Source organism: Hyla sarda, chromosome 11 (assembly GCF_029499605.1).
Source record: "Hyla sarda isolate aHylSar1 chromosome 11, aHylSar1.hap1, whole genome shotgun sequence".
In the NCBI taxonomy this organism is placed as follows: Eukaryota; Metazoa; Chordata; class Amphibia; order Anura; family Hylidae; genus Hyla; species Hyla sarda.
This window is the reverse complement of record NC_079199.1, coordinates 44570634-44589190: the sequence shown is the minus strand read 5'-3', so window position 1 is coordinate 44589190 and position 18557 is coordinate 44570634. Positions and strand designations below refer to the sequence as shown.

Here is an 18557-nt window from a genome sequence, read left to right as displayed (position 1 = left end):
ACTGCTAATTCTTATCTTCTCATACATCTCATACAAGTCAACATGAGGAAGAGTAACCGACAGGTGTAATGAATCTGATAGGTTGGTATTTTCCATATAGCAATATTGAGAAGCAGACTCTAAGGGGATCCCTGATTTACACCATTTAACCCCTGTTCTAAGATTTGGACTTTGCTGCAGACTATTGAGGTATTACTTTTTCTGCTCCTCAGATTATTCCTTTAAGCAAGTAAAATGTACAGCAAGATAAGTGCAAGATAATGCACCTTGGGCATAAAAACCCAAAGGCAGAGTATAGACTATGTGACACAGTCCTAACCTCAGTATCTAAGAAAGGGATTTAGGGGTCATTATTTCAGAAAACTTAAATATATAACAAACCTATCCTGCTCTTGACAGTTCCTGAGACAGACAGAGGTGTCAACAGAGAGCACTGTAGTCAGACAGTAAAGAAATCTAAAAAGAAAAGAACATCCTGTGGAGCATACAGCAGCTGTTAAGTACTGGAAGGGTTAAGATTTTTTAAATGGAAGTAATTTACAAATCTGCTTAACTTTCTGTCACCAGTTGATGTTTTTCACCGGAGTACCCCTTTAAGCATGTATGGGATAGGCATAAGGCTATCCTTCATATGAGATAGAGAAAGGTATAAGGCTATCCATTATATAAGATAGGGACAAGGACTATTGATAATATTAGTAGGAGCTCTCACTCTATGTATATGACACGGCCACTTATCACATTCTTCTCAAAAGGAAATGTATTGCCAACCACATCGTCTCACGACACCATCAGATGTTCACCACTTGGCCCTGGTTTCAGTTTCAATGGAGAGATGGCTGTTCATGCAGTGTATTGTGACTCTTCACTGAAATAAATGTTATATAAAAGGTTCAAAGAATTTTTAATTGGGGATGAGACTTTATGGGATTTTAAAGGCACTTTTAACATTTGGAGGCTTTTTATGGAAATTTACTTGAAATCATAAGTAAGGTATTTTTTCTTACACGGTTTATATCAATGTAATTTAATTTGTGTTTTGCATTATTATTTTTTTTTACTTATTTCCATTGGTTGATTAAATCCTAAATTCTCTTTCTATCACATTTTTTTCTGTTTGAAACTAAATTAAAAGAAGTCCTTTTAAGTTCTGCTATTATTCTGTTTGATGGGTACATGCTTTGATTATTTTTGTTTCATGTTTTACAATGCTTAAGCTTTGGAATTAATCATGCAGGATTTTATATTTCATATGTATGCTGGAGAGTATGTTTGTGTGTATGTCTATGTATCCGTGTACATCTGTGAGTGTGTATTGTTTGTATGTCAGTATGAATGTATGTATGTGTGTGTGTTCTCACCTGAAAATTATACATTACTGCATGGGCATACTAAGGCCTAAGTGTTTTTGTCCCCCCTTTTAAATAATGTATACTGCAAAACTCATAACTATTATTGAGCTAAATGAATGACATGGTATTTTAAGTTGCGATCAGGTCCTTGTAATGGAGGGGGACAAATGGCATGCTCTGGCATAGCTATAGGTGGTGCAGTGGTGTCAGTAGCATCTGGTTCCTGGGTCCAAAGGAAGTCCAAGACCCCCTTTGCCCCATAAAAGGATAACAAGACAAAAATTTGGTAGGGGAAAACTCTGTTAAAGATTTTGCATTTGGACCCAGGGGCCTATTCTCTGTGTTCCTCAATATAAATTTGGATAACCACATATTTTTTTTTATGCACTGCATCTGTCTATCTATCTTTCTATCTACCTATCTCATATCTGTCTAACATGTTATATTTTATTCTCCCATTAGAATCAAGCTTCTTACTGGGAAACGCACAGATTGTGGACTGGCCTGTAGTATATAGTAATGACGGTTTCTGTAAACTTTCTGGATATCACCGAGCTGACATCATGCAGAAGAGTAGTACTTGCAGGTTTGTGCCCTTATTTTCCTCCCTTATTCTTGTAATATAAATCATAATGCATTTACTGTAAACGCTGTAGACCTTTTAAGGGATGTAGACAGCAGTCAGTTCTATATGATTTTGGTGACCCTTGGATGAATACGATAGAAAAAGTGAATGAACCTCAAGAAAATATATTTCATGATTTCTGAATGTGAAATTTCATTTTAGGATCTTGTCAAAACACATTTCTTTCTACAGAAGATCCAGTCTATGCATTGCACAACTTATTGATCTAAATATCGCTCATTGGATCCAAACCCTTCCAGTATTATGAGCAAGTCAATTGGATACCAACCTGTTCACTTATTCAACATTCAAACCCCCATTGATAATGCTCCTCTAACACTGCAGCCAACAAAAAACCTTCAGGGGACTATGAAAGTGATGGAAAATTATTTCTATAGCCCCCTATCTCAACCCAGTATGCATGTGATCTCAATAGTGCATGTGTTCTGAATAGAGGGAAGGGAGAAAGTTGCTGCCAGACTCCTCTTCCACTCTCCCTGAGATCCAAAGTACCAAATTCTTCTCTCCTCCAACATCTAGTTGACTGGTCCTGCCAAAATTGTCAGGTTCAGCTGACACATATTTTATATGGTTGGCTAGATTGTGATAAGATTCCTTCAAGTGAAGTGTTTCCTATAGCTTTCAAATGTTCTTCCCGTTGCCAGCTATTTTTCTGTTACATAAATATATAATGGCATAATATAAAGCTGCCAGGGCATACTGATAGGAGATGATGCTTAGGACATTGTAAATCAATAGAAGTTATTGTTCTTTAGTGCCAAATTGCCATCTATTCCATTTGGTTAACAGCCCTTAAGACTTTGACAAGAAGGTTAAAGAGGTTAAAGTTGTTGTCTGGGCTTCGACTACAAAGTGTAACTGCGGCTAAGGACTCTTCTTTTCTCCCTGCTGTTTGTTTTACATGTAACGGGATAGAAACCAATTGCTGCTGCATCTTCTGGTAAATTTGATCTTCATGCTCGAAATTGCCTTTTATGTTTTCGGTGGAGATTTCCATCTCACACAATTATTTTAGGAGCGAGCACAGTCCTTTATGCCATTTTTTTCTCTTAGTGTGTTTATTGTTCCACAACAAGGATAACTTGCTTATAAGCAAGCAGAACAATCAATATATGGCACTTTAAGACTTTTTAATATGTGCACTGCCATAAAACAACACTAAAGACCAAATTGACTTTCTTTAGCTTGTGCTTTTTGAGTTGAAACAGCCACTTAAGAATGTGCACAGTTTCCCTGAGGTTAAGTTAGAATAACACAGCATTTATGGGGTTTTCTTGTCTCATCTTCAGTGTGATATGTGAAAATGTATTAAAGGATATGAGTACCTACAATCACTGCATGAACAATACAAAATAAGACACTCTCTAAGTAGCCTCAACAAAAAAGTACCATGCAATTCTGTATATACAGTTCCCATGTGTCTCCTAGGTGACAGACTACAAACAAATCCTGTGTTGTCATGTCTTATTTCCCCCTCTTTGCCCTCTTTTATTGATAACCTACAGACTTGGGAAATGCAAAGTACAAGTAATTGGTACTCGCCCTTCATGATTTATTGCAAATGGGTTCAACAGATTTTTTTGAGCAGAACTAAAGGGAAAGTGACAGAATTATCTATAGCCATTGCCAGCATATGTCACTTACTTTGGAAATCAGTAGGGGACTGATGTATCAGATACTCAGCAACACTATCTTCCAATATGTATTTCCGATATGTCAATAAACATAGAACTTCCCTTTAAATGGCTACTAACCTTTCAACAAACTTTGCATAAATTATTAGTACAAGTAAATAATAGAAAGCCTCTTTTTCCACTTATCAGACTTCTTTTCTCCCCCTTTCCTGATCAAGCTAAAAGCTGCATAAATCTGCCTTGAAACAGATGAACACACAAAATTATTTATTTTTGTTGTCCAAAGAATTCTATGAAGAGGGAGGAGTGAGACAGAGGCAGGAAGAAAAAGAGACACACAGAAAGGCCACTGTATTTCACACCAGTACTGGACTCACAGCCTACACTACTCAAAACTGCTCTATAATGGCCTCCATGCCGCTGCTGCATCTGTGGGTGTGATATAAAGATATGGGGGAGCATCATCCCCTTTAATGCGTATGCTCAGTGTATGGGAGACATTATAGCAGCTAGTCTATGACCACTATCTCAGGGACAACAGAAAATTAAAGATGAAGCCTAAAGAAGAAAACTAGAAAAAAAAAAAAGAAATTTCTTATATAATGGCCAAAAGTAGTGCTTCTCCTCATGTATATACTGAAAAGTTACCTGAAAGTATATGTAAGCTTTAAGGATAATATATTTTCTTGTATGTCAGTTTTTTTTATGTCTTGTGTTGGATCATACCACTATATTCAATACATTTTCTCTGACTATCCACATTTTATAGGAGAACAGATTGCTCTGGTTTGATTCCTAGTGTTGCAGAGCCTGTAAAGAAGAAGAGCTTGGTTAAAAGGGGTATTCCAGGAAAAAACTTTATTTTTTTTTTTTTTTTTTAGATCAACTGGCTCCAGAAAGTTAAACAGATTTGTAAATTACTTCTATTAAAAAATCTTAATCCTTCCAATAATTATCAGCTACTGAAGTTGAGTTGTTCTTATCTGTCTGGAAACAGTGCTCTCTGCTGACATCTCTGCTTGTCTCAGGAACTGCACAGAGTAGAAGAGGTTTGCTATGGGAATCTAAGTGCTCCCGAGACACGTGTCATCAGAGAGCACTTAGATAGAAAATAACAACTCAACTTCAGCAGCTCATAAGTACTGAAATGATTAAGATTTTTTAATAGAAGTAATTTACAAATCTCATGATATCCGTGAAGAGAAATGAAAATATCGGCACTCACCAGTGTGGCTGCAGGGTCTTCTTTATTGAGACATACTCACATGCGGGGTACAGAAGAGAGGGGAGTGGGGGGACAAGTGGTGGCGACCGAGCTCTAGTTTCGCACACTTGGTGTGCTTCGTTGGCCGGACGAAGCACACCAAGTGTGCGAAACTAGAGCTCGGTCGCCACCACTTGTCCCCCCACTCCCCTCTCTTCTGTACCCCGCATGTGAGTATGTCTCAATAAAGAAGACCCTGCAGCCACACTGGTGAGTGCCGATATTTTCATTTCTCTTCACGGATATCATGAACTTTGCTTATTATAGTGTCTGAGCACCACCAGAGGCATTACAGCTACACCAACTCCCACCTGCCATTCCTAATCCAGCACACTCACGCAGTGCCGCACTACCCCCTTTGTGAATAATTTACAAATCTGTTTAACTTTCTGGAGCCAGTTGATATATATGAAAAAAGTTTTTTCCTGGATAACCCCTTTAACCTCTTCAGGACATAGGGCGTATGGATACGCCCTGAATCCCGAGTCCTTAAGGACCGAGGGCGTATCCATACGCCCGTGGGAATTCCGGCCCCCACCGCTAGCCGGTTGGGGACCGGAGCCGGATGCCTGCTGAAATCGTTCAGCAGGCATCCCGGCATATCGCCCAGGGGGGTCATTATGCCCCCCCATGTCGGCGATCGGCAATTCAGTCCAGCGATCTGCGGCGATTCCGGGTCAATCGGGTCTCCGGTGACCCGGTGACCCGGAATTACTGGCTGTTCGGGGCCGTCTCTGACGGCCCCTAACAGCCAGAGCCTGCAGGGGTGAGGTGGCACTGGTGCCACCTCACGATCGCCCTGATTCGTCGGCCGGATTACCGGCCGACCAATCAGGGCGCCTGCTGCGGGTGTCACTCCCGCACCCGCTCCGCCCCTCTTCCGGAGGACGTGAGCGGGTGCGGGAAGACTACCCCCGGTGCTGGGGACCCCGATCCCCGGCGCCCCTTTTGGGATCGGGGCCCCAGGAGCAGCTGCGGCGGTGGGACTAACCTGCATCGTCTGGATCGTTGGAGGTGAGTGACAGCCTCCTGCTGTTGCTTAGCAACAGCTCCCAGCATGAAAAAAGGGCATGCTGGGAGCTGTAGTTATGCAACAGCAGGAGGCAGACCACCACAACTCCCAGCATTCCCTTATGGGCATGCTGGGACTTATGGTTTTGCAACAGCTGGAGGCACATTCTTTCTATGGAAAAGTGTACCTTCAGCTGTTGTATAACTACAACTCCCAGCTTGCACAAACAGCTAAAGTGCATGCTGGGAGTTGTAGTGGTGCATCTGCTGGTTGCATAACTACAACTCCCAGCATGCCCGTTGGCTGTCGGTGACTGCTGAGAGTTGTAGTTTTGCAACAGCTGAAGGCACACTGGTTGTGAAACTCAGAGTTTTTTTTTACCTAACTTTTTCACGACCGGTGTGCCTCCAGCTGTTGCAAACTACAACTCTCAGCAGTCACCGTACACCATGCACCGTACATGCTGGGAGTTGTAGTTTTGCAACAGCTGGAGGCACACTGGTTGTGAAACACTGAGTTAGGTCACAAACTCAGTGATACATAACCAGTGTGCCTACAGTTGTTGCAAAACTGCAACTCTCAGCAGTCACCGACAGTCAACGGGCATGCTGGGAGTTGTAGTTATGCAACAGCTGGATGTCCCCCCCCCCCAATGTGAACGTACAGGGTACACTCACATGGGCGGAGGATTAAAGTAAGTATCGGGCTGCAAATTTGAGCTGCCGCAAACTTTCTGCTGCAGCTCAAATTGCCAGCGAGAAACTACTGTGAACCCCCGCCCGTGCGACTGTACCCTAAAAACACTACACTACACTACCACAAAAAATAAAATAAAAAGTAAAAAACACTACATATACACATACCCCTACACAGCCCCCCTCCCCTCCCCAATAAAAATGACAAACGTCTGGTACACCACTGTTTCCAGAACGGAGCCTCCAGCTGTTGCAAAACAACTCCCAGTATTGTCGGACAGCCGTTGACTGTCCAGGCATGCTGGGAGTTTTGCAACAGCTGGAGGCACCCTGTTTGGGAATCACTGGCGTAGAATACCCCTATGTCCACCCCTATGCAATCCCTAATTTAGGCCTCAAATGCGCATGGCGCTCTCACTTTGGAGCCCTGTCGTATTTCAAGGCAACAGTTTAGGGCCACATATGGGGTATCGCCGTACTCGGGAGAAATTGTGTTACAAATTTTGGGGGGTATTTTCTGCTTTTAACCTTTTTAAAAATGTAAAATTTTTGGGAAAAGCAGCATTTTAGGTAAAAAAAAAAAATTTTTTTTACATATGCAAAAGTCGTGAAACACCTGTGGGGTATAAAGGTTCACTTAACCCCTTGTTACGTTCCCCGAGAGGTCTAGTTTCCAAAATGGTATGCCATGTGGGTTTTTTTTGCTATCCTGGCACCATAGGGGCTTCCTAAATGCGGCATGCCCCCAGAGCAAAATTTGCTTTCAAAAAGCCAAATGTGACTCCTTCTCTTCTGAGACCTGTAGTGCGCCAGCAGAGCACTTTTCACCCCCATATGGGGTGTTTTCTGAATCGGGAGAAATTGGGCTTCAAATTTTTAGGGGTATTTTCTGCTATTACCCTTTTTAAAAATAATTTTTTTGGGGGAAAACAAGCATTTTAGGTAAAATTTTTTATTTATTTTTTACATTTGCAAAAGTCGTGAAACACCTGTGGGGTATTAAGGTTCACTTTATCCCATGTTACATTCCCCGAGGGGTCTAGTTTCCAAAATGGTATGCCATGTGTTTTTTTTTTGCTGTTCTGGCACCATAAGGGCTTCCTAAAGGTAACATGCCCCCCAAAAACCATTTCAGAAAAACGTACTCTCCAAAATCCCCTTGTCGCTCCTTCCCTTCTGAGCCCTCTACTGCGCCCACCGAACACTTTACATAGACATATGAGGTATGTGCTTACTCGAGAGAAATTGGGCTACAAATACAAGTAAAAATTTTGTCCTTTTACCCCTTGTAAAAATTCAAAAATTGGGTCTACAAGAACATGTGAGTGTAAAAAATGAAGATTTTGAATTTTCTCCTTCACTTTGCTGCTATTCGTGTGAAACACCTAAAGGGTTAAAACGCTGACTGAATGTCATTTTGAATACTTTGGGGGGTTTAGTTTTTATAATGGGGTCATTTATGGGGTATTTCTAATATGAAGACCCTTCAAATCCACTTCAAACCTGAACTGGTCCCTGAAAAATACTGAGTTTGAAAATTTTGTGAAAAATCGGAAAATTGCTGCTGACCGTTGAAGCCCTCTGGTGTCTTCCAAAAGTAAAAACTCATCAATTTTATGATGCAAATATAAAGTAGACATATTGTATATGTGAACCAAAAAAAAATTTATTCGTAATATACATTTTCCTTACAAGCAGAAAGCTTCAAAGTTAGAAAAATGCTAAATTTTCAAATTTTTCATCAAATTTACGGATTTTTCACCAAAAAAGGATGCAAGTATCGACAAAAATTTACCACTATGTTAAAGTAGAATATGTCACGAAAAAACAATCTCGGAATCAGAATGATAACTAAAAGCATTCCAGAGTTATTAATGTTTAAAGTGACAGTGGTCAGATGTGCAAAAAACGCTCCGGTCCTTAAGGCCAAAATGGGCTCCGTCCTGAAGGGGTTAATGTCCCCCTGTTTCATGGGTCTATGCCAGCATCCTTTTATTCATAAAAAAAAAATAAAAGTGGCACGGGCAATTGAATAAAAGCATTTGCTAAATATCTGACATATGCAGTAGAAATCACTAGTAGAAAAGGGAACTTGGAGAACTCTAAAGAATTCCAGAGGAGGACAATCTACCAGCCATGATATAGTTAAAATGTATTTATCTAATGATTTAGCAAAAAAAAAAAAACCTAATAACTCTTGGGTCAGCGCCACCAAAATATATTGAACATTATGTCTTATTTTGCCTGAGATTATTACTGCATTTGCCTTATTACTCATGGTTTATGCTCTAGGATGTTTATATAGATGCGGCTGTTCTATTTCAAGATACAGTTTAGTTTTGTAGACTTTCTTTCATTTGTAGAGTTTAATATCTGCAGTGACAAGAAGATTACTTGTAAAAAAAAAAAAAAAAACAAGAAACAGCTTTGAAATTAGATTTGTACAGAATTGTTTGGTCTTTTTACTCACATGATACATGACTCTCCAGTGCTACTCACAACCAGGATCATCCTCCATCTATACTGAACATTTGCAGGTCCATTTTTCATTGCCTCATAATTGTTGGTATAATTTCTGAGTAGTTTTTGTAGGTTTTTTTTTTTTTGTGTCGCCTGTGCTGTCTGACAGAATTTCTGACACAAAATCCAAAAACTCTACTAACTCTCCACTTTACTTAGAAAACCCTTCAAATGTGCGTGGCCATCAGGGAAAAGGGGCGTGTAAAAAAAAATAAAAAAAATAAACCTACACTTTCTAAAGAAACCTACAAATGTATTATTTTTTATGGAAAACCCGACAGCTCAGACCATGTGTAAAAAAAGCAAAAAATTGGGAAAATGTCCAAATACAAGATACAATTGTAAATACCATGGAAAAATACCTGTCGGAAACAAAAATCCACAAAGAAAACTATACTCCACTCTTAGTAAATGAGGGCCACTGGGCATAGGAAAAAGATCTACTTGGTTATACGTGAAGCATCAGATTACGAATTGACCCTTGTGGTATTTGGCTCCAAAGTAATCTCCAAAAAGGGTTGTCTTCTGCCAAACTTTTGCACCCCATAATTTTAGCAAACCCTGTGCCCAACAGAGGCTCCTATGGTACTCTTGATGATCTCGTTCAACCATACCAATACCCACTTTTAGCAATAATAAGTTTTACTAATAAAGCTATGACAGAGGTTTGGGTGTTAGATGTGCATATGAGGAATTCAACCACAAGTAGCGCAGCATGTTTAAAACCTAAAATTCCTCTAATCATAAACTTATTTCAGCTCCTTGGCACTGGATCAATTTCAACCTAATATCACCAACTTTGTATTAAAGGGGTTTTCCCATCTGGGTAAGTTAACCCCTTTCTACAGGGGACAAATACCTGGGGACAAAGTCAAAATAAAGCCCTGAATCAATGGAGCTGGCTGGGCATGTGCAGTAGCTGCTACATTCATCCTTTGTGGGCCTTTGTGGGCCGTCAGAGCAGTGCAACAATAGCTGTGTGCTGTTTCTGTCAGTCCCATACAAGTGAACGGATTGGCAGCCACAAACTGCTCATTTACTTGTGATGCACTTGTGATGTTTGTTCTCTTGCATGTAGTGGCAGTGGGACCATTAGCAATCATACACATGTCAACTTTTCTGTAGATAGGTCATGAATGCTGTTGCGCCAACCCTTTAAGGGACATGGTCAACTAAGCATTACTTATTATGAATGGATATAAAGAAGATTTCTAGTCTTATGTTACAAAAAAAAAAAAAAAAAAAGTGTCATCCATTAAGGCGGGAAACTGTTCCTAACACTCCTGGCATGGAGTTGGCCACATGTGTATGGTTGCTCCTTGGTGCAGTCTATCAGAGATCTGGAAACAGACAAGTCAATAAACCTATCTGATTTCTTATGTTCCAAAAGCCTTTATTAGAGACAGGCCATGATCAGGATATATTTTTCTAGCCTCTGGATACCAAACAGAATGTTTTCACTCACAGTTAAAACATGAAGAATTTAAAAAAGAAAAACTCCCTTCCATTCTATACTGCTTATGCTACATTCACCTCTGGGCATTTTACATTTTGCCTTAATGTTTCGCCTACACACTATGTATGTACATGTTGCCACAGCATAGAATCAATATCAATTATGTATATAAGACCTCTCTGCAAAACTGCACAAATCATGTCCTACAGCACCAATGTGATGCCCAATTAACTTGGATGTACGTCCCCAGTAGCCAATAATCAGGGCACAGGCATCATAATGATATATAAACAAGATTGGCAAGGGATTCATTAAGCAAACACATCACACATGCACAACAAGCATAATGCGAGTCCAGCAAAATACTGCCAGTGCCGTGCCTGGGAACAGGTGTTTGACTGTATAAACAAAGCTTAAAGAGAGATGATATGATATTACAATACATGAGATTATACCTAGTCCATGATAGTGAGATATGACTTACACACTGCCACAAGGGTAGATATACAATATATGAAACTTGTGTGCAGCTACACAGGAGCCCAGTAGGTAAAGGGGATCTAGAAAACCTCAAAACAACAATTTCCATTATGTACTAAACTGCATGTATAGTAGAGAGCTAACCAGTTTCATAGCAAGTACTGGTGAATTGTCAGGGAATATAAGGATGTGATGTTCTGTGATGTGCACAGTTCATGTACTAGGAACAAGTTAACTAGCGATGCTGGGCATCGCTACTTAACTCCTTGGGAGCTATACAGTATACAACCACTCACCGGTGCTTCTCACTCTTCTTTATTGTAGAGAATACTCACATAAGACAGACAACAGAGAGGGACACAGTTGGGGGGGGGGGTATGTGGAAGGGCCCCCCCCCCCCCCCAACTGTGTCCCTCTCTGTTGTCTGTGTTATGTGAGTATTATCTACAATAAAGAAGAGTGAGAAGCACTGGTGAGTTGCCGACTATTTCTATTTCTTCATATCTCTGTTGTACCATACTGTACCTAGCCAGAGCACCACCACTACTCTACATGAAACTACCAGCCAGCCATCTGCACACCTAGATCCTTATGTACAGCTAGAAGCAGTGCCAGTCTTATTTTTCTTTTTCTTTATCTTTTCTATACAGTATACATCCAATTATAAAGATGGCTGTATAGTCTATACAGCATAGGCAGACATCCACCTTTAGTGATGGCGTTGTGGTCCTTAGAGGCAGAACTACAAATGAAGATAAAAAAAGGCATGAAAACATTAAAAACATTGTATGAGAACACAGCCCTACTTACCTTTCCTTGTTCCTGACTGTATTCTATTGTATCTTCATCTGTAGTCCCCCCTCTAGGGTGGAGATACAGAAGAAGATGGCTAGACAGAAACAAGGAGGGTAAGTGGACATCTGCCCACACTATAGACAATATACAGCCATCTATATGGATGGCTGTATACTGTATAGCCACCAAGGAGTCAACTAGCTATGCTAGTTAACTCAATCCCTGCTGGGCTGATGCAGAGTGCTCAGCCTGCGAGGGGGGACACAGTATCCAGCGATCTCTATAGAATGGTGGTACTGTTTGCACAGCATCACTTCTTAACTCTTCCATGGCTGGGCAGGAGGTATACGATGTATGCCAGCTGGTCAGCCATAGCTGCACCCAGGGCTGTATAATGGCGGGCACAACTAGTACAGAGAAGGGATTCTTGTCATTAAAGTGAGGAAAGTCCAGGCTCTTGTACAGTATACATCAGTGTGCTACATAACTTACACTTTGTGAGCCGAGCGCACTGCACCTGACTCATGGAGTATTTCTACAATGCACAGCAGGCTGGGTCTTTTTTTTCCTGGCCTGCTGTGCAAATCTGTGCAACCAAAAGTCACTCGTAAACATTAGCCGGCATTTTTTTTAAAAGGTGCAGGTGTCTCGATAAATGCCGACCTGTTGCACAGGGCATATATTAGTGCATTGCACTGACACAAAATACCAATAGTCACATGTTAATAAATAGCCCCTAAATGTGCATAGAACGGATTGTTGCTGTTTTATAAGCAGAAAGAGCTGTTTCATTGAGTATCTGCCAGTAGTTGTTGAAGGCGCCTCACAATCCAAACCAATGCGAAATCTATTAAACTTAATGGTAAAATTTAGTTTAAACTTTTTTGATTTATTGCATAGCCCAGCACTTAGTCAGTCTACCCATTCTGGATGGAGCTGAAATGAAATAGGATTCATGGATGAAACGTAATGTAATGTAATAATAAAATTAGTTTTACTGTCCAAATTCGCTATTTGCAACCTCTGCGTTCCTGATAATTTTTTTTGTGTGTATATCTCTTCTTCTACAGCTTCATGTATGGGGAATTGACAGATAAGAAGACCATTGAAAAAATCAGGCAGACTTTCGAAAACTATGAGTCAAATTGCTTTGAAGTCCTCCTGTACAAGAAAAGCAGTACGTATATAGTCCATTGTGTTTGCTACATAGACTTCAGCAATTGTGTGATTACCGGATACCAGCTCGCCTGTATAATCGGTACCATTTCCTTCCAATGTTTCATGCAGTTTGAATGTTTGGATATCCAATATACCCCCTCCCTTTCCTCTTTGTTTTGTTTTTACTTTAAGTGAACTTGTATCTACCATCCATTTTGAAGTGGTGTTATTTTTACTTCCTATTATACCAAAACTTCAATTCAAATTAAAGGAGATGTCCAGAATCAGAAAAAAACATGACTTTCTTTCAAAAACAATGCCACATTTATCTGTGGGTTGCATCTGTTATTTCCATAACAGTTCCATAAAAGTGAATGGAGATTAGCTGCAATACCAAACAAACGCAACCTGTGGACAGGTGCGGCACTGTGTCGGGAGATTGTTTTTTCCAATCTTTAATAACCTTTAATAAAGTTTTTAGAGGGAACATGTCATCACTTTCATGCTGTCTAAACTACCATCATATGGGTGGTCCCCAGTGGCTTATGCCTGCACCACCGGCTTTGGTTGATAGTTTTGTCCTTTTACCCAAATACAATTATAAGGTATCCCCTATCCTCAAAATAGGGGATAACTATCTGACTGTGGGAAAGTCTGATTTCAGAGTTACTCCTCAATCTTGAGAACGAGGACCCAGATCTCCCATCAGAATGGAACAGCGAACTGCACATGTGCACTGCCGCTCCATTCATTCTCTATAGGAGCTGCCTGAGATAGTGGAGTACATCATTCATCTATCTCTGCAGCTCCCATAGAGGATGAATGGAGAAACTACATACATGTGCCTTTCAGCGTTCCATCTGCCAGGAGATTTGGGTCCATGTTCTCAAGATCATGGGAGCTCCCAGCAGTCAGACCATCGTGATCGGATAGTTATCCCCCATTCTGAGGATAGGGTATAACTTATGATCGTGGAAAAATCCTTTTTAAGTGCCAACAGATATTCTACCTCAAATAGTTAGAAGATACCCCTAAATAGCTAACCTCTTTTTTAGGGGTTTCCCTAACATAGGGTTACAGACATGGTGATTTTGTTCTGTAGTTCCCAAGTTACATTTCCAAGGCATTAGAACATCCTTTACCATGTGTTCTTTTTTTTTAATAATCTTCAAGGTCTTAGTAACTTTGTTTAAAACAATTAAATGACTCACTGAACAATCCTCCATACCTTTTTTTTGTGTCTTTATTCCTTAATATAACTTGTGTTTAGATGATGGTGGTTGTGGGGTGGGAGCAGGGGTCAAGTCCTGCCAAAAAAAAAGTGTGGGAACTCACCCAAGATTTCTAATACATCCACCCCCCCCCCCAGTTTGCGCAAAAACAAATAAACCGAAATGTCCAAGCTAAAACTTGACATCCTGCATGGTACCAGGATTCTTACAGGCCACAGGCATACAGCTGCCTACGGAGTATAAGAGTGACACACTGTAACAAACCTCTTCCTCATGTAATCTCCTTGCTACTGTGGTGACAAACTGTAACAAACCTGCTCCTCATGTAATCACCTTACTACTGGGGTGACACACTGTAACAAAACTCCTCATGTAATCTTACTACTGGGGTGACACACTGTAACAAACCCCCTCCTCATGTAATCTCCTTACTACTGGGGGGACACACTGTAACAAACCTCCTCATGTAATCTTCTTACTACTGGGGTTACACACTGTAATAAACCTCCTCCTCATGTAATTTCCTTACTACTGGGGTGACACACTGTAAGAAACCTCCTCATGTAATCTTCTTACTACTGGGGTGACACACTGTAAGAAACCTCCTCCTCATGTAATCTCCTTACTACTGGGGGGACACACTGTAACAAACCTCCTCATGTAATCTTCTTACTACTGGGGGGACACACTGTAACAAACCTCCTCATGTAATCTTCTTACTACTGGGGTGACACACTGTAAGAAACCTCCTCCTCATGTAATCTCCTTACTACTGGGGTGACACACTGTAACAAACCTCCTCATGTAATCTTCTTACTACTGGAGTGACACACTGTACCAAACCTCCTCCTCATGTAATCTCCTTACCACTGGGGTGACACACTGTAGCAAACCTCCTCCTCATGTAATCTCCTAACTACTGGGGTGACACACTGTAACAAACCTCCTCCTCATGTAATCTCCTTACTACTGGGGTGACACACTATAACAATCCCCATCCTCATGTAATCTCCTTACTACTGGGTGACACACTGTAACAAACCTCCTCATGTAATCTTACTACTGGAGTGACACACTGTAACAAACCTCCTCCTCATGTAATCTCCTTACTACTGGGGTGACACACTGTAAGAAACCTCCTCATGTAATCTTCTTACTACTGGGGTGAAACACTGTACCAAACCTCCTCCTCATGTAATCTCCTTACCACTGGGGAGACACACTGTAACAAACCTCCTCCTCATGTAATCTCCTAACTACTGGGGTGACACACTGTAACAAACCTCCTCCTCATGTAATCTCCTTACTACTGGGGTGACACACTGTAACAATCCCCATCCTCATGTAATCTTCTTACTACTGGGGTGACACACTGTAACAAACCCCCTCCTCATGTAATCTCCTTACTACTGGGTGACACACTGTAACAAACCTCCTCATGTAATCTTCCTACTATTGGGGTGACACACTGTAACAAACTTCCTCCTCATGTAATCTCCTTACTCCTGGGGTGACACACTGTAACAAACCTCCTCATGTAATCTTACTGCTGGAGTTACACACTGTAACAAACCTCCTCCTCATGTAATCTCCTAACTACTGGGGGGACACACTGTAACAAACCTCCTCCTCATGTAATCTCCTTACTACTGGGGTGACACACTGTAGCAAACCCCATCCTCATGTAATCTCCTTACTACTGGGGTGAAACACTGTAACAAACCTCCTCATGTAATCTTCTTACTACTAGGGTGACACACTGTAACAAACCTCCTCCTCATGTAATCTCCTTACTACTGGGGTGACACACTGTAACAAACCTCCTCATGTAATATTCTTGCTACTGGAGTGACAGACACACTGTAACAAACCTCCTCCTCATGTAATATCCTTACCGCTGGGGTGACACACTGTAACAAACCTCCTCCCCATGTAATCTCCTAACTACTGGGGTGACACACTGTAACAAACCTCCTCCTCATGTAATCTCCTTACTACTGGGGTGACACACTGCAACAATCCCCATCCTCATGTTATCTCCTTACTACTGGGGTGACACACTGTTACAAACCTTGTCATGTAATTTCCTTACTACTGGGGTGACACACTGTAACAAACCTCCTCCTCCTTATGTAATCACCTTACTACTGGGGTGACACACTATAACAAACCTCCTCTTCATGTAACCACCTTGCTACTGGGGTGACACACTGTAACAAACCTCCTCATGTAATCTTCTTACTACTGGGGTGACACACTGTAACAAACCTCCTCCCCATGTAATCTCCTTAGTACTGGGGTAACACACTGTAACAAACCTCCTCCACATGTAATCACCTTACTACTGGGGTGACACATTGTAACAAACCCCATCCTCTTGTAATCTCCTTACTACTGGGGTGACACACTGTAAAAAAATCTTGTCATGTAATCTCCTTACTACTGGAGTGACACACTGTAACAAACCTCCTCCTCATGTAATCACCTTACTACTGGGGTGATACACTATAACAAACCTCTTCCTCATGTAATCTCCTTATTACTGGGGTGACACACTGAAACAAACCTCCTCCTCATGTAATCTCCTTAGTACTGGGGTAACACACTGTAACAAACCTCCTCCACATGTAATCACCTTACTACTGGGGTGACACACTGTAACAAACCCTATCCTCTTGTAATCTCCTTACTACTGGGGTGACACACTGTAAAAAAAACCTTGTCATGTAATCTCCTTACCACTGGAGTGACACACTGTAACAAACCTCCTCCTCATGTAATCACCTTACTACTGTGGTGACACACTGAAACAAACCTCCTCCTCATGTAATCTCCTTACTACTGGGGTGACACACTGTTACAAACCTTGTCATGTATTTTCCTTACTACTGGGGTGACACACTGTAACAAACCTCCTCCTCCTCATGTAATCACCTTACTACTGGGGTGACACACTATAACAAACCTCCTCCTCATGTAATCACCTTACTACTGGGGTGACACACTGTAAAAAACCTCCTCATGTAATCTTCTTACTACTGGGGTGACACACTGTAACAAACCTCCTCCTCATGTAATCTCCTTACTACTGTGGTGACACACTGTAACAAACCTCCTCCACATGTAATCACCTTACTACTGGGGTGACACACTGTAGCAAACCCCATCCTCATATAATCTCCTTACTACTGGGGTGACACACTGTAAAAAAAACCTCCTCATGTATTCTCCCTACTACTGGAGTGACACACTGTAACAAACCTCCTCATGTAATCACCTTACTACTGGGGTGATACACTATAACAAACCTCCTCCTCATGTAATCTCCTTATTACTGGGGTGACACACTTACACAAACCTCCTCCTTATGTAATCACCTTACTACTGGGGTGACACACTGTAACAAACCCCTGCTCATGTAATCTCTTTACTACTGGGGTGACACACTGTAACAAACCTCCTCCACATGTAATCACCTTACTACTGGGGTGACACACTGAAACAAACCCCCTCCTCATGTAATCTCCTTACTTCTGGGGTGACACACTGTAACAAACATACAAACCTCCTTCCATATAATTACCTTACTGGGGTGACATGTGACATGTCTCCTCCAGTTCAGCCCCGCCTCCTCCACAGCATCACTCAGGTCCTTCAACCACGATCTTTCCTCTCCTCCACAGCTAAGCTCCGCCCCCAACATGTGATGGTGACATCATCACAGGTCCTACATCTCCAGCATCTAGCAGTCCATGCCAGGGGAGGAGACGGAGGGAGGGTAAGAATAATTCAGAGGTCAGTCCTGCAGGACTAGTGTAACAGGGACGGCGTTCCTCCTCTGGAAAAAGCAAAGGAACACCGTTCCTGTGCGTTCCTGCAGGACTCAAGCCCTGGGTGGGAGTGGTTGGTATGGGCCCCCGAAGTTAACATAATTCCTCCGGTGATATAGAGGGACATTTATCAATGTTTGCTTATGTATTCCTTTTTTTAGTAATTTTTTCCTTACTTTTTTTTTTTGCTTATGTGTGACTTATTTATCAACTGGTTTCAGCCTGTTGATAATTTTCTTTCACGTAAGCACTTTTTTCTTTTTTACTTTGGTAGTAGCTTTTTCTGCTCCATGTTTGAGCTGGAGTAAACTTAGTCAATTTTTAACCTTGTTGCGACTTTGTTTTGTGCAGTTGCGACTGTCGCAGTTAATAAATTCCAGACTACCCGTAGTTCATTTTAAAATTATTACTACGTAGTTAAGTTTTGGAAAACTTGCTTTTCTCGCTTTCTAGTCAAAATGTCGCACGGAAAGTCGCGTAGTC

General features: G+C 41.3%; 1 protein-coding gene across 5 annotated transcripts in view; it reads left to right on the top strand.

Annotated features, from left to right (window-relative positions):
* Positions 1-18557, top strand: part of KCNH5 (potassium voltage-gated channel subfamily H member 5) — a 403943-nt gene that overhangs the window by 41478 nt on the left and 343908 nt on the right. For all 5 annotated transcript variants that reach the window (XM_056545666.1, XM_056545665.1, XM_056545664.1 and 2 more), the window contains 2 exons: positions 1815-1938; positions 12925-13031. In XM_056545666.1, coding sequence (XP_056401641.1) covers positions 1815-1938; positions 12925-13031 — 231 coding nt within the window. The remainder of the gene's footprint in view (positions 1-1814; positions 1939-12924; positions 13032-18557) is intronic.